Source organism: Astatotilapia calliptera, chromosome 7 (assembly GCF_964374335.1).
Source record: "Astatotilapia calliptera chromosome 7, fAstCal68.1, whole genome shotgun sequence".
In the NCBI taxonomy this organism is placed as follows: Eukaryota; Metazoa; Chordata; class Actinopteri; order Cichliformes; family Cichlidae; genus Astatotilapia; species Astatotilapia calliptera.
The window spans coordinates 15,142,275-15,157,011 of record NC_137428.1 but is presented as its reverse complement, the minus strand read 5'-3'; the positions used below and the strand labels follow the sequence as shown (position 1 = coordinate 15,157,011).

The window sequence follows — 14,737 nt, the reverse complement described above, 5'->3', positions numbered from 1 at the left end:
TACTGCACGTAATTGCCTATTTAGCAGTTCAAAACGAAGTCCGTTGCATGCTCTGTGGTCACACAAACCCGATCCTTGAGGGCAGATGGGTTTTGTCTCCTTTTTTTTATAGTGAGTAATGCCATTACTTTCAGCAGTAATGGCCTCAATGATGATTGAGAACTGTGCTGTGAAACCACAGGTCAATACTCGTTGCATTAGAAAGCATGGTGCTGATTACCAGCTAAAGCGCTTGGTGATTTGTACCTAAAATGTAACCTTAGACCTGACCTCCAGCTTAAATCAGGTTATAAATTAAAAATAGTTCCTTAGGTAAATCATTTTTCATAACCCTTTCCTCCCAGTTTCATGGTCTCCAACCCAACAGGCTCATAGGAAGAAAATTAGCTCCGTCTATTCTCTCTCGGAATAGCTGATGTGAATCAGCAGGCAAAGCACCTTTGACCTCTAGTTAAACCTGTCAGAATCCAGAACAAATATTATCTCAGGCTTTCCGGTGAGCAAAGAATAGGTGAGGGAGCCAAAGCACAAGACTCGGGAGGGAAATATAAACACATAATACAGCTCCTCTGTCTGAAACCATTCTCTATTGAGAGTGCAGGTTTTGAAATTAAAACAGGAAAGCTTTCCACCTCCATCGACCCGCCCCCAACCGCCAACCCCCAGTCTTTTAAAATAATAAACTCAAATTTTTCCCTTAGAAAAATCAACGTAAAGGAAGCCGATTTTTGTATTGTGTTATATTTTGTACTCTTCTTGTCTGTAAAAAAACAAAACGGTGTGTCCTCACACAAACCTGCTTAAATTTTCCAACACAGCTGGTTTGCTTGATTAGTTTCATGTCTGCTGCAGTGGTTTTTCTTTTATAGCCGTTTCGTTTTATTGCTGTTTTTGATGTCATTGTTCTTCGCAGCTCAAGAAACTTGTGTACGTGTACCTGGTGAGGTATGCAGAGAAGCAGCAGGACTTGGCATTGCTGTCTATTAGCACATTCCAGCGGGCCCTTAAGGTAACATTCAGTCTCTCTGGATGCGGATAGATGAATGTGTTGATGATCAGAGGATGATAAATGTCTCACTTCTCCCTGCTTTTCTCTTGGTGCTGGGAGGCACTGTTTTTGTTGTGGCACACTGTCTCGCTGACAATTTGTTTCTGTGCCAGGACCCAAACCAGTTCATCCGGGCTAGTGCTCTGAGGGTTTTGTCCAGTATCCGCGTCCCCATTATTGTCCCCATTATGATGCTGGCCATCAAGGAGGCTGCAGCTGACCTGTCCCCATATGTGAGGAAGACTTCAGCACATGCGATCCAAAAGCTGTACAGGTAAAGACATCAATGGTAAAGACTTGTAAGTTTTACTGGCTCGTCTTACTGCCTCAACAGTGAACTGAGCAGTAAATGCAGTGAAGGTTGGGCAATGTTGGCATAAGGGGCTTTGCCCCGCTTTTATCGCTCTCTTATCTTAGTAGTAGGTGCATGTTTGATGATCAGTGATGGTTCTTTAGAAAACCTGGCACAGTTTTGCTATTTATCTGCACTGCTTCTATCAGATTCTTGAAATTCCTTCATGCTCTATATACCGTAGACCTCTTATGCTTTTCCTTATGTTCTGTTCTATATTGTAGAGACTTGGCAAAAGGCTTTGTGAGTTTATTCCAGTGTACACATAGAAGACAGAAACCGCCCTTACAAAGTGATAAGTTTGGGGTAATAAGTTTACTGTGAGCTGTAGAAGTCCATACATTTGGAAAAAGCTTCAACACATTTTTAAAATGCCTGTCTTCAAACAAAAAACACCTCTAAAATAATCGTTGCTACTTGATTTTGAAGCCTGTATGGCATGGATCAGTCAAAACTTTGCTCTACGTGAGGCTTATCCTATCGTTTTCATGTGCCACTGTCTAGATGTATTGGATTTTTAAAAATGTTTTTATTTTATGATTCCTACGGCAATCGTAGGATATTTAGTGATTCTTTTTGGTATGATAATGTACATTTGGAATTGTATATATATTTGCTGTTTGTTACCTGATTTTATGCAACTCGTAGGCTTTGGGGAAGCCTGTTTCACAAAGAACGATCTTATGTTCAGTTTGGAATTTGTATTTTAATTGATTTTTTTTAAATAAAATGAATGAAAACTGAATATAGGGCTACATACTACTACTCATATTAAACATGGCATGCAACCTGTTTGTGTGAGCACAGCAACTTGTGAAGAGCTGCCAATCACAGGTAAGCGGTTTTAGGAGGTAGGGTTGCCTTAAAAGGGGAGGGGCTAAAACAGCTTGTTTCAGACAGAGGATAAACTGAGGGCCTGTATCAAGCTCTGGATTAGTAGTAGTTTCGGGCTACTGGATTTAATTGGTTATGAAAATGTTTCGTGCTGATCTAACTGGTCTCTGTTAATCAAAAGCAGCTACTCTCCTGTCTGCTAACATACCAGCAGTGTAACCTAGAGTGTTTTACAGGTTAAAAATATGGTCAATGATGATGTTTTACAGTAGTCTAAAGTGAAGCAGTGACGGATTGATGCAGGGAGTGGCTTTGGTTAAACACGCACAGACATACATCTTTGTATTCTGAACGCACAGCAGGGACATGATTTAATTTGTTAGTCTGTATGTGAATAATTGCCATTCTGTAGTTGACAATTAGTTTCCAACCTCTTTGTCTTTTGTCCTCAGCCTCGACCCAGATCAGAAGGAGCAGCTGATCGAAGTGATCGAGAAACTATTGAAAGACAAAAGCACGGTAAGCAGACACAGAGTACCGTAGTGGTTCACAGTACACCTCCCATGTTTGACAACGAAGACCACTGGAGGGCGCCCCAGTCAAGTGATTCTTCTCTTAGCTCTCCATCCCACAGCTCATTCGGCAATGCCACGGTTTGTTAACACCCACTTAAACCCACACATCTTCAGATGCTCCTTGTTAAGTGTCCATTTGGAAGGAATTTTCGCACTGATGCTAGTGTCAGCTTAATTTTCTCAAAGGCCAGCTTCTTCTTTTTTTCAAATTTTCTCCCAAAATGGACCGTAAATGACTTGGATTCTCAAATTCTGCAATTTGGCCAATCACAGACACAATGCAGAAGGTGCATTAGAAGTCAGCAGGCAGCGCATTAATTTGACGAGGTCACAGTGAATACTAAGGGTGCTGAAATGCCAATTTCAAATATGTAGACACTGGCTGGAGGATGCAGTGCGTTGTGTTTGCATGTGCAAATCATGCACAGTTTGTTATAATTATGTATTCATACAGTATGCCTACCATTATATAAACAAAGCAAAGCGGCTTAGGCCAAACGGGAATTGGGGGGGGGAGTGGAAGCCCAGTACCAGATGCATAGCATATTTAGCCCCAGACGCTAACGAAGACAGATGACTTCTCCCTGTTGGAGCCCACATTGTGAGGCAGGGGACAGAGAGAGAGGGCACTATCATCACACAGACGCACAAGCACATCAGTCGGTGATGAATGGTGAAAAACCTAAATGCAGTGGATGCTGAATAGCTTTCAAGTGAGGCGATGCATTCGACGATGCCATGTAGAATTTACAAGTCCCACAATAATGTCCAGAGCTGAATCGGTGCCATCAGAGGTTCTTGTTATATTATATGTAATGGAAAGGATTACTCCTGCTACTACATTCAAGTGTTAGTGTACTAGCTGGATGGCTGTTTTGTGCTGCCTTCAAAAACTTTCTAGGATCTTTGTAAGTGTGAAATAAAAACCCTGATGATGACATCAGTTGTTATGTATCAGCTGGATTGATTGCGATTGTGAATATTTGTTATGTAGGTTCTGTTATGAACTCAGCAGTCGTACTTACTTTGGGGTGGCAAAGTATTTTTTAATCCTTGTCTCATATTAAGAAAATATCTCACATTATGACTGCCTTAAGTTTACAAAGGCGAATATCTCACAAAATACGTGTGGTCCAAACAAACAAATGTGCCGATCTATGATCTTCATCCCTGCTGAAATCTAAAAGTGAAAACAAGACTGCAGTTTAAATAAAAGGGAACAGTTTTAACAGGTATGTTAACACTTGAACACTATTTTCATACAGTTTTGCCAAAAATTAACTGTATATGTCCAAATTTCAAATTACAGACAGCATTAGCTCTCAGCATTAGAAATCTGGACTATTTTGCTTGTCTACTAGAGACTGAGTTGATATATCTCAGCTTTTGCTGGTTTGATTTTCTTCATCAAAATCACATCTGTTGATGTTTGCAGACATGAAATGCTAATTTTCCAGGCTAGCCTCTCGATAATGTTGCTTATAATATTGGAGAAAAAGAAAAGGCATTTGGAGCGGTTGTAAATGACTAAAGATTACATATCTAATTCGTAAAAATAACACAGGCCAGATCGCCATCCTCTGTATGTAATTATTGCATTTTGTATCATTTTTTTATTTTAATAAAAATATCAGAATGTCATTGCTTATGACTAGTCATAACTAGTTCTGGCTTGGATATATGAACATTGGTTGAATATCACATGAATTTGTCAAAAATCCATCTTCTCCTGCTATGAAAAAATGTCATAGTTAAGTTAAAAATTGCAGTTTAGAAAAGAGGCCAATTCCCCAAACTGTGTTTGTCACAAGGTGACTGGAAAGGTCACTATTACCTCTTTTAATTTCACACGTTCCCACGAGATCAGGGAAGTTTGCTAAGGAGATGTCCTTGGGTTATTTGTCTTGTTGTCCAGGGTGAAACATAGAGGAGACTGAGCCTTTCGAATAGCTGTTCCTAACCCCCGGTAAACCCCATTCACCAACAAAGACTGTTTTTAAAGACCTGGTTGAAAACTCATTTTAATTCCTTTGCCTGTAAATCAGATCGAGTTTTGATGGGGGTTTTTGTGGATGTTTTTTAACGCTGTATCACACTTTGATCAATGCCAGTTGTTATTAGATGTGCTTATAAATAATTTAATGAGACTTGACTATAAAGGGTATCCATATGCATTCATGCCTAGACATTTAGGTGTGCTAATGTTTAATGTAGACGAGTCAGCATGTACAGCAGGGTTACGGATCTGGTTTTACATAACGAAAAACATATTTTGTATTTATAAAGCTATTGAAATTTCAGTTTTTAACAACAACTCTATTGGAACCTTACGTTTTTCTGGCAGCTTTTCAGTCAGATTTCAATTTGTTGCACAGTTTTTCTTCATACTAAGTTAGCTGTGTGGCTTAAAGCTGTTGAACTGGTATTACAATGGTGTTAGTGGGAGATGGAAGCATTTGGTTATCATTCAGGCTATGGCGTTGTCCAGGCCTGCTGACATTTACCTTTACAGATGTGCCTCTTTGGTTAAATGGCTGTGACACATGTGGTGGTGGGTGGGGGGGCTGCTTATAGGCAGGATGGTTTAAAGAGAAAATGGGAAGGCCTGATGACAGAGACAACACAGGAGTTTGTGCAGCTGTTTTACCGTGATGGATCTATTATCCAGCCATTACAAGATAAATGATCGATCTCTCCCGTCCTCTCCCCCATGCACCTTCTGCAAAATTGAAATGAGAAGAGAAAGGAGGAGCAGTTGGGGGGAGTGGCAGTGGGGGTACTATGATTAGGGGCTAGGTGAGATGCCCATTAATTTAAGAGAAAAAGGAGAGAGGGAGGGAGGGAGAAAGAAGAGAGTAAGCAGAGGGAGGATAGGCCGACCCCACACCGGGCCATCAATCAAAAAGGCGCGCGTTGTCTCTGACGTGATGACCCAGCACTCTGCCTTCCTGGCACCCTAATTAGAATTCATAGCAAAATAGATGCAAGGAAACGGTTTGAGCCCTTCATAATTTTATAGGAAATTTATTGTTATTAGAAGAACCATTTGCTTAGTGTGATTTTTCCATTACCGGCTTGTCATGCAGGGTAGATAATATGGCCGAGGTAGGGGACGGGGAGGAGGTGTATGAACTCCATAGATTGGGGTGTCAGTTTTGTTGATGGTGCATGTAGTTTACCTTGGAGCTGTGTCTAATGGGGGAAGTTGGTAGAGAATGCACAAAGCCTTGCTGCAGGATGCACGTGCTAAGGAGTGTTGCTTTTAATAGCCTCAGAGACAGGAGAGGGTCAGAAGAAGACAAAAATACACACGACATACTTAAAAATCCATGTTTTACTAAATGCTTTGACTAAGTTAGTCTGCTGTAAAATGTTATTGACACTGATGCTTAAATGAAGGTTGCTGGAAAGATTTATGCTACCGGTCAGACTCTATGAATAGTTTTCATTGGAACGTCTTTCTATATATTACAGTGGTTGTACAAGTGCTTTAAATTCTTTTTAAATTCTGAAATGATTGGATAGAGGTGTGATGATTTAATTTTTGTGGCTTTAACTAATTATTTTTTCTTAAAGTTCCATTTAGACTCATGATGATAATGATGATAGGATATAGTGAAACATGGTTTAGGGTTATACTTTCAAACTGATTTTTGTGTGAACTACAATTAAAAGTAAGTATAATAATTAGTTTTCAGCAGTTGTTGAAGACCAGATTCAGTTAACCCGGTGGGCTGATGACGGCAGAAAGTTTAAGCGGTACAACCTCAAAGGTGTGGTTGCCTCTGTATTTAAAACAGAGTGTGGACCTGATGATTGAACAGGCTGACTACTGGAAAGACTTGTCAACAGTTTTGCTATATATACAGGAGCCTGGCATTATAGAACTTTGTACAGTGTATCCGCAAAGTATTAGAAGTGCGTCACTTATTCCACATTTGATCATGTTTCAGCCTTTTTTCCAAAATTGATTAAATTCATTTTTCACCTTATAATTCTACACAGTGCTGCGAATACTTTCTGGATACACTGATGTAAATAATAACATTTTAAAATTCTCAATTTCACTGAAGCAAGTGAAGCAGTAATAGGGGTGACAGGAGTATGTGTTGTTTTTTGTTGGCAGCCTAACTGCTGCATTCTGGGTTATTTGAAGACATGCAAAGGAGGACTGAGAAATGCACATGAAAAATGAGTTGGAATAATCAAGACAGGAAAAATGAAAGTTAGAATTATGCATGTGTCTGTGTGTGTTACTATTGGCCTTAGTACATTAATCACTGTCCGGAGCGCCATGTCATTCCTTGAATATACATAAAATTCCTGTGCATATCATGAAATATAACTATATATACAGCACTGCAGTATAGTAAAACATACTTGTTTGTGTGTGATTTCTGTGGGAATCTACAGACGGCAGCTATGCACATGCACATCTCTCACACTCACGCAATCAATGCAGGCTCATGACAGTGCTGATGGGTAAATGCTCTGGGTTCCCACAGGGCCACCAGGGGCCAGAAGGCTTTAATTGGGAAGACTGAATTCTGCTCCCTTTCTCTTCATCTTCACCTGCCTGCGATAATGCTGTTTGCATATTAATACACTGCCGTGTCACTCACTCAGCCTTGCAGTCAGTCAGCGAGGCAGCAGGCAGTTGGGTGATGGTGTGGGTGGGAGTGGGAGGTGAGCAACAGTCAAATGGGTTTTTTCCCTTTACCAATAAAGCATAGTTGATTATTGGATCTCTCAGCTGCTGCTTCCTCCTTGGCTTGCTTTCCACATGAACTGAACACTTATGCTTGAGAAAAACACTCTGACTGATGGGCTTCTCTCAAACACAAAGCAGTAGAAAACTTATGTTTTTAAGTGCAAACAATTTACTTTCAATTATCAACTAACTGCTTACAGGATGAACTGTGTATTTTAATCAAAGCTGTAAATTGCCATTGCTTTTTTGAAAGTGCAATTATAATACTTTGCATCCAGGGTCACGTCTGTTAACCAGTGTTTTATTTCTCTAGAGTTTGTGTATATTGCAGCTTAGCCAATTTGCTTAACAAATCTATACAACCCTCATTAACTCACATGTTAACAGTGGAGTGAAATAAATGGGGGGGGACATTTTCCTCACGAGTTTGCTTCTCTCTGTTCTTTGTTTTAATTTTGATCCTTTCTATAGCTGGTGGCTGGGAGTGTGGTCATGGCCTTTGAGGAGGTGTGCCCAGATCGCATCGATCTGATCCACAAGAACTACAGAAAACTGTGTAATCTGCTGGTGGATGTGGAGGAGTGGGGCCAGGTGGTCATCATCTCTATGCTGACCCGCTATGCCAGGACACAGTTCACCAGTCCCTGGACGGAGGTAAGGGTTTCATGGGCCAAAAAGCAATAGTGATTCACATTTGTAAAGTACCAGTTACATAGACTGTATGTAAAAGATGTGCAAAGCCAGTGTGACGCCACCTGTTGATTTTTTTTGGACTGCACATTTGTGAAACAGTTGACTGCTGTTATGTTTTTGGAGACAGAAGTTACCATATTAAGACAACAGGGTTGGATTATGCTAAGAAGCTTGGTTCATCTATAAACTGCATGGGTGCATCACACGGGCACAGGCTATTTAGTGCTATCAAACAGACTAATAACTCTCCTTGTACTTCACACCAAACCACATTACTTGATAGCTATTGCCTTTTTAAGCATTCTCCAAAGTGAACCATGAGCTTAAATGCACTCGAGATCACCAGTTCAGTGACTTAAATTAGAGGAAGTGAGGCCTAGCAGACAGTTGGCCACAGCTGCCTGTGTCAGCACATCTGTCAAAGTGGTCCGTGCCAAAAATGGCAGTTCCTGGAATAGCCACTTAACACCAGCTCCGAAAGAGAGTCAGTCTCTATAAACATCCAGGTTAAAAAGCATAAATTTAGAGCATTAAAACACACGGTTTAATGGAGTTATCTGACAAATAGTACAGTCCACATGTTTGTGCTTCATTTTTTATGACAGTCTTACTTATGAATTAATTGGACATTTACAGTTTATAGATGCATCTCACCAACCAAGCACTCCAACAAGACTTAAAAGGCAGTGTTCCTTCAGCTTGAGGGCTAGGCATTTTTAGTTCACAAGAATCCAATAAAAATCATTAATTGTAATTTTGTTAGAGGGTTATTTTTATTTAAATAGTTTTGTGCATTAGTTTGATGTACTATGCTTGTGTTTCAGGGTGCTGAGTTTGATGAGAATAAAGCCTTCTATGACTCTGACTCTGAGGAAAAAAAAGACCAGACAGAAGCAAAGCCTTACATCATGGATCCAGATCACAGGCTGCTGCTCAGGAACACCAAACCTCTGCTGCAGAGCAGGAACACCGCTGTGAGTCACTCAAACGCTGACATGTAGACACAAGTTCAGGTTTAACCCTGGGTTTTCATGGTTACTAATGTGGTTCACATTGCCATGGTAACTCATGCTCCATCAATAAGAATCTGTATCGCTGATTGATTAGCATCAGTGTGAGATGCAGAGAAACAGACTGGTGCAGTCGGGCGGTATCTGCAGAAAGATAGGAGGTAAATTTACTGTTTTAGTTTTTGTTAAAACAGTGTCACTGGTCTATAGTTATATGCCAAGTCTCTATGAAATGAGTTGCAAAAGTTTTATTCATGCAGGCCTGGAGAACAGTCGGTAACAGCTGGTCATTGGGGAAAAGGGTATATTCTGCAACCATTTGGTGGGTGGATGCTGAAGGTTGCTGGAAGCATGAAATTGGTGGCAAAGAGGTATACAGTACTGCACCAAAAACCCTCTTTGTGATTGCTGTAGTTGTTAAAATATTGCCACAGCACATATTTTAATTTACTTACTTTACTTTTACTTTGAAGGAGAACATTCTTCGTTTCAAGTTTCAGTATAGCTTGGAGAGAATATAGCGAGTGTTTGCAGTGTGTAGGAATTATAGGTAACTGCAGCAGCCTTCTAGCAGCCAAAATGATCATGCAGTGTTTTTCATCTGGAGACAGTGGGCAACATTCAGCAACAATCATCCCTGATCAGTTGGGAAGTGAGAGACCAGAGGTTGCCTGTCACAGACAGATCTCTAGACCTGTTTGATTCAGACGTCAGGCTAACAAACTGTAACACCATCTGTAGAAGCAGTCCCCTCATAAACAAGTTACAGGCTCCATTCACACATTATTATGGCACTTTTTTTAATGGTATGCAAACATGCATAGACTAATATGACTGTTTTTAGTCGAATGAACACACATCCAAAGTTGATGGACATAGTAGGAAACACAGCGTCTCTTTGTGTCTGTTGCCTACTGAACACATCAGCTAATGCTGTTGTAACCCTGGAAGGACACATTTATGTGCAATAACACATTCACTCAAAGTACTACATACAAAGGACACGCCACACACACAAAGACACGAGAATACCTGTCTTAATGCGCCACACAAGCCTGAATAAAAGCGATAAAAACCAGAGTGAGTGCGGGTCTCCATCATCCGGGAGCCTCAAGGTCTCTGTCGCTATGTAGCAGCGGGAAGGAAAAATGCTCCCAAATGAAAGTGTTGATTAAAATGTGACATGCTGTGTCTTTACTCATGACAACACGGTGACATCCTCAATCTTCATAGACGCCCGAAGCCTCTCATTGTGCCTGCAACGACGGACACACGTCCTCCTGCTATTTAAAGCGCTTCTGAAAAATGACTTTTAGAGTCTCTTTGAGAGTGCCGGTGTAGAGCCTGAGCAAATGCATGTGAAGGAAGACGATTTTAGTGTGAGCAGACAGAAAGTAACAAGTTTGTTTTAATAAGATGCTGTGAGATAATCTACTTATTATCTTATTGGGTTGATATTTTTAGGTAGTGATGGCTGTTGCTCAGCTTTACTGGCATCTGGCTCCTAAACATGAAGTCAGTATTGTCACCAAGTCACTGGTTCGACTCCTGAGAAGCCACAGGTAAATAATAATAATAATAATAATGATAATACATATATATGTGTGTATATTTATACAGCATTTGCGTATTTGCTGCTAGTGACTATGTCCATGTCTGAATGTGCTGTCTTCTTGCTGTTGTGTGCAGAGAAGTGCAGTACATTGTGCTTCAGAACATCGCCACGATGTCTATACAGAGAAAGGTGAGTGCTCATGGATAGCAGAGGGATGAGAGTGTGTTGGGTTGATGCAGCCTGTGTAGTAACACGAGTTCTCTTCAAACAGGGGATGTTTGAGCCCTTCATTAAGAGTTTCTATGTGAGATCGACAGATGCCACGCATATCAAAACACTAAAGGTAGCCCCTGTTTTATTTTCTGCATTATGTACATGTAAGCTCAAATAAGAATACTGAGCTTAGTATTATGTGTAATAGTATAATATTATGTACAAGCTTGACACATTTAAATACTGCCATATTGGCTTTTGAGCCTCTTTGACCTTTTCATGAACCTAACAACAGTCACCTTTCTGTTTATGATTTTTCCAGTTGGAGATCCTGACCAATCTAGCTAATGAAGCTAACATCTCCACAATTCTGAGAGAATTCCAGGTTTGTTGTTTTCTTTGTGTGATTAGATGTGTTACCTACTTTCCAGTTGGGGTATTACACTGAGTACATCTGATCTTTCTTTTTATTTATTTATTTTTTCCAAGACCTACGTGAAGAGTCAGGACAAGGCGTTCGCAGCAGCTACCATCCAGGCCATCGGCAGGTGCGCCACCAACATCTCTGAGGTGACGGACACATGCCTCAACGGTCTGGTGTTGCTGCTTTCTAATAGAGACGGTAAAAAGCCCTCACTGAATAGTTACCTGAATCCATATTTGCACTTTGAGCTCGTCATTAGAGATGTCGGCTCTGTCCAGTTTTGTGAAGACTTGTTTCGGTTCTCCAGAGACCGTGGTGGCCGAGAGCATCGTGGTCATCAAGAAGCTGCTTCAGACTCAACCCACTCAGCACGGTGACATCATCAAACACATGGCCAAGCTCTTCGATAACGTCACTGTACGGTTCATGATTGTGCTGCTCGTGAAAGTTATCACTGGAGCATTGTGTCTGAAATAACACTGTGACAGGTGCTGCTCTTTGTCTCTGATATGTCACCCTCAACTGCAGGTTCCCATGGCCCGAGCCAGCATCCTGTGGCTGATGGGAGAGTACTGCGAGAAGGTGCCAAAGATTGCGCCCGATGTACTGCGCAAGATGGCAAAGACGTTCACAGCAGAGGAGGACATCGTCAAGCTGCAGACTGTCAATCTAGCTGCAAAGCTCTACCTGACCAACTCTAAGCAGGTGCAAAATAAGACATGCAGAGAAAAATCAAGTGTGTGTGTGTGTGTGTGTGTGTGTGTGTAACTGTTTACAGAGCTTTATGTGCGAATAGTTGCAACTCATTGCTAAATACCCATTTCAAATACAGAGCTGTGAAGCAGTTTTAATGTAATGCATCTTCTAGAGCCACTTGGTGTCTGCAGACCCATTGAGTCAGATGAGGTAAAATTGGTGTGTGAGCTGATTTTATGAGCCCAGACGCTGCCTTCTCAAAGCACATTATCACACCTCTTGCTCCTTGTAATGACAATTCAGTAAAAGATTGGGGCGATAATGCTGCTGTCACGACAGGAGCAGATTTTGTTTTTATGTCTACCTAAATCATTTATGTTGGTGCAAGTGCTCTGTCTCCCTGTGCTTGGGTGAGACGGGGGTTTTGAAGTAAGGACTCTAGCCTTGTGGAGAAGGAGATGCCTGTTGATGAGCGACACTCACATTTGCTCCTGGCTCAGTTCAGCTGGTTGTACACCAGGTTTGCAGGCATCACTGAAAGAGTTCATTGATTTCTAAAGTGTTAGTTGGATGTTATGCAAACGTGTCTGCTTTATGCTTCCACAGCTCTGTCCAAAACAGCACCTCTAATGATATATTTTTAATTATTTTATTTATTTATTTTTAACTGGTTTCATCTTCCTCTTAAATACTTGAATTGTTTCCTTGACATTTTTTGTTGTGCTTGACTTTTTCAAATATTCACAACCTAATGGTCTGTCTTGGGTTGGTCTCCTTTCAAGTTTCTAATCTCGTGGGGACCTGCTGGTTAAGTACATAAAGCATTGAAACACCCACACTTTTGTCCCCAGACCAAGCTGCTGACCCAGTACATCCTGAACCTCGGCAAATACGACCAGAACTACGACATCAGAGACCGAACACGATTCATACGGCAGCTGATAGTGCCCAACGAGAAGAGCGGTGCGCTCAGCAAGTACGCTCGACGCATCTTACTGGCCCCCAAACCGGCTCCAGGGCTCGAGTCTGCCTTCAAAGGTACTTTTAAATACCTTTTCCATTTTCAGATTAAATTTCATTCCTCTCCCGCATCACTGAATACATATTAGCTGCTCATCTATTTCAAACCTAGTGGCTCTATTTCCTGCAGTATGCAAAGTTGATTCAGGCTGAGGTTTTATTATTCTGCTGTGTGTGTGTGTCTCTCTGAAGGGCAGTTAGGTCAGAAACCTTTACCTCACACTAATGAGATGGGTAAATTATTGAGCTCATGCTAACCTTTTTTCCGGCTTTCTCATTTAGCTGTCTTTTCTTTCTCTCCCCCGCTTGACACCAGAGAAAAGCTGCCTTCTACAACATTAACATTCCAGCTCAGTTTGCACTTACTGGATGTTTATGAATGTGTTAACGGCCTCTGTCATTCTTAATATTCAGAAGTAGTCCTTTTTTGTGGTTGGCAAATCACACCTCCCAGAGCACACGCACTGATTGTCTTCTTGTGCCGCCATTTGGGAAGGCAGAGCAGGGAGTGTGATCACGTGTTATCATAGACAGAGAGGTGACGGTGCTTGGTGGAGAAGATGCCACTATAAGCTGTTTCCTTCATTTAGAACACAGTGAGGTCATTGCTGCCCCATCCCATTTCTCCACCACTTATTAAACTTTTTTTTTTAAAACTTTTTTATTTTTTCCCCATAATTTTTCTTCTTGATACTTTCAGATCGAGACCGTTACCAGCTTGGCACTCTCTCCCACAGTCTTAACCTTAAAGCCACTGGGTACCAGGAGCTCCCAGACTGGCCTGCTGTTGCTCCCGACCAGTCTGTGAGAAACGTGGAGATTGTTGAACCAGTAAGAAATCCACCTTCCTAAACGTCTTTACACACCAGATGTGTAAAATTCAGGAGACTATTTTACGCATTAAAAATGTTTTTTTGGACTCACTTATATTTAATGCGGTCACTTTTTGTTGTTGTGTTTTTCACAGTGGGTTTTTTGAATACACATTTTCTGCAAAAACACAACACACTGAGTGTGTGTATATGTTACATGACAAGTTCAGATGTGTTGCTTTTTTGCCTTTTACACACTCCTCATCATATTTGCAGTATTCAAGATGTGTAAAGAAAAACGTGAGCCAAATCAGACATTCAAAACTAGCTCAAATGTGAGGAAACTCATGCCCTTAGGGGAGGAAAGAGAATGCACCACATCTCAGTCCTGATTCTAGAAGTCATAGGCTCTCTGTTAACATTATGAAGCATTTGTCAGGAAAAAATGAGAAGATCATTGGTTTTACCTCCAACTATTACTTGGCTGACTGGAGGGGAACTCCAAACTGACTGTTTTTAAAGGTGACAAGTTTTCCTAATTTCCAGCTGCAAATCTTTATTCTTGTTTTCAAATTACACTTCAAAGTAGTTCTCATTTGCTGCATACTTGGCCTTTGTGCAGCACCTTAGATTATTCTGTGAGGATTTATGAAGTGGTGCATTTTTCTCATTTTTCCCACATTTTATCAGTCAACCAATGACTGAGCAACACAGAAAATATAGAAAAGAAAACGTAGAAAAGATTTATTTATATTTTAAGCATGATCATTTACAACCTTTATAGAATTATTCTT

At 40.9% G+C, this 14,737-nt stretch overlaps 1 protein-coding gene across 2 annotated transcripts in view; it reads left to right on the top strand.

Annotated features, from left to right (window-relative positions):
- ap3b1a (adaptor related protein complex 3 subunit beta 1a) overlaps positions 1-14,737 on the top strand; it is a 59,870-nt gene that overhangs the window by 11,437 nt on the left and 33,696 nt on the right. For both annotated transcript variants that reach the window (XM_026173156.2, XM_026173155.2), the window contains exons 4-17: positions 914-1,009; positions 1,162-1,322; positions 2,687-2,753; positions 7,992-8,174; positions 9,038-9,187; positions 10,688-10,785; positions 10,913-10,967; positions 11,050-11,121; positions 11,314-11,376; positions 11,481-11,613; positions 11,723-11,832; positions 11,944-12,120; positions 12,963-13,149; positions 13,832-13,962. In XM_026173156.2, the coding sequence (XP_026028941.1) occupies positions 914-1,009; positions 1,162-1,322; positions 2,687-2,753; positions 7,992-8,174; positions 9,038-9,187; positions 10,688-10,785; positions 10,913-10,967; positions 11,050-11,121; positions 11,314-11,376; positions 11,481-11,613; positions 11,723-11,832; positions 11,944-12,120; positions 12,963-13,149; positions 13,832-13,962 (1,683 nt within the window). The remainder of the gene's footprint in view (positions 1-913; positions 1,010-1,161; positions 1,323-2,686; positions 2,754-7,991; positions 8,175-9,037; positions 9,188-10,687; positions 10,786-10,912; positions 10,968-11,049; positions 11,122-11,313; positions 11,377-11,480; positions 11,614-11,722; positions 11,833-11,943; positions 12,121-12,962; positions 13,150-13,831; positions 13,963-14,737) is intronic.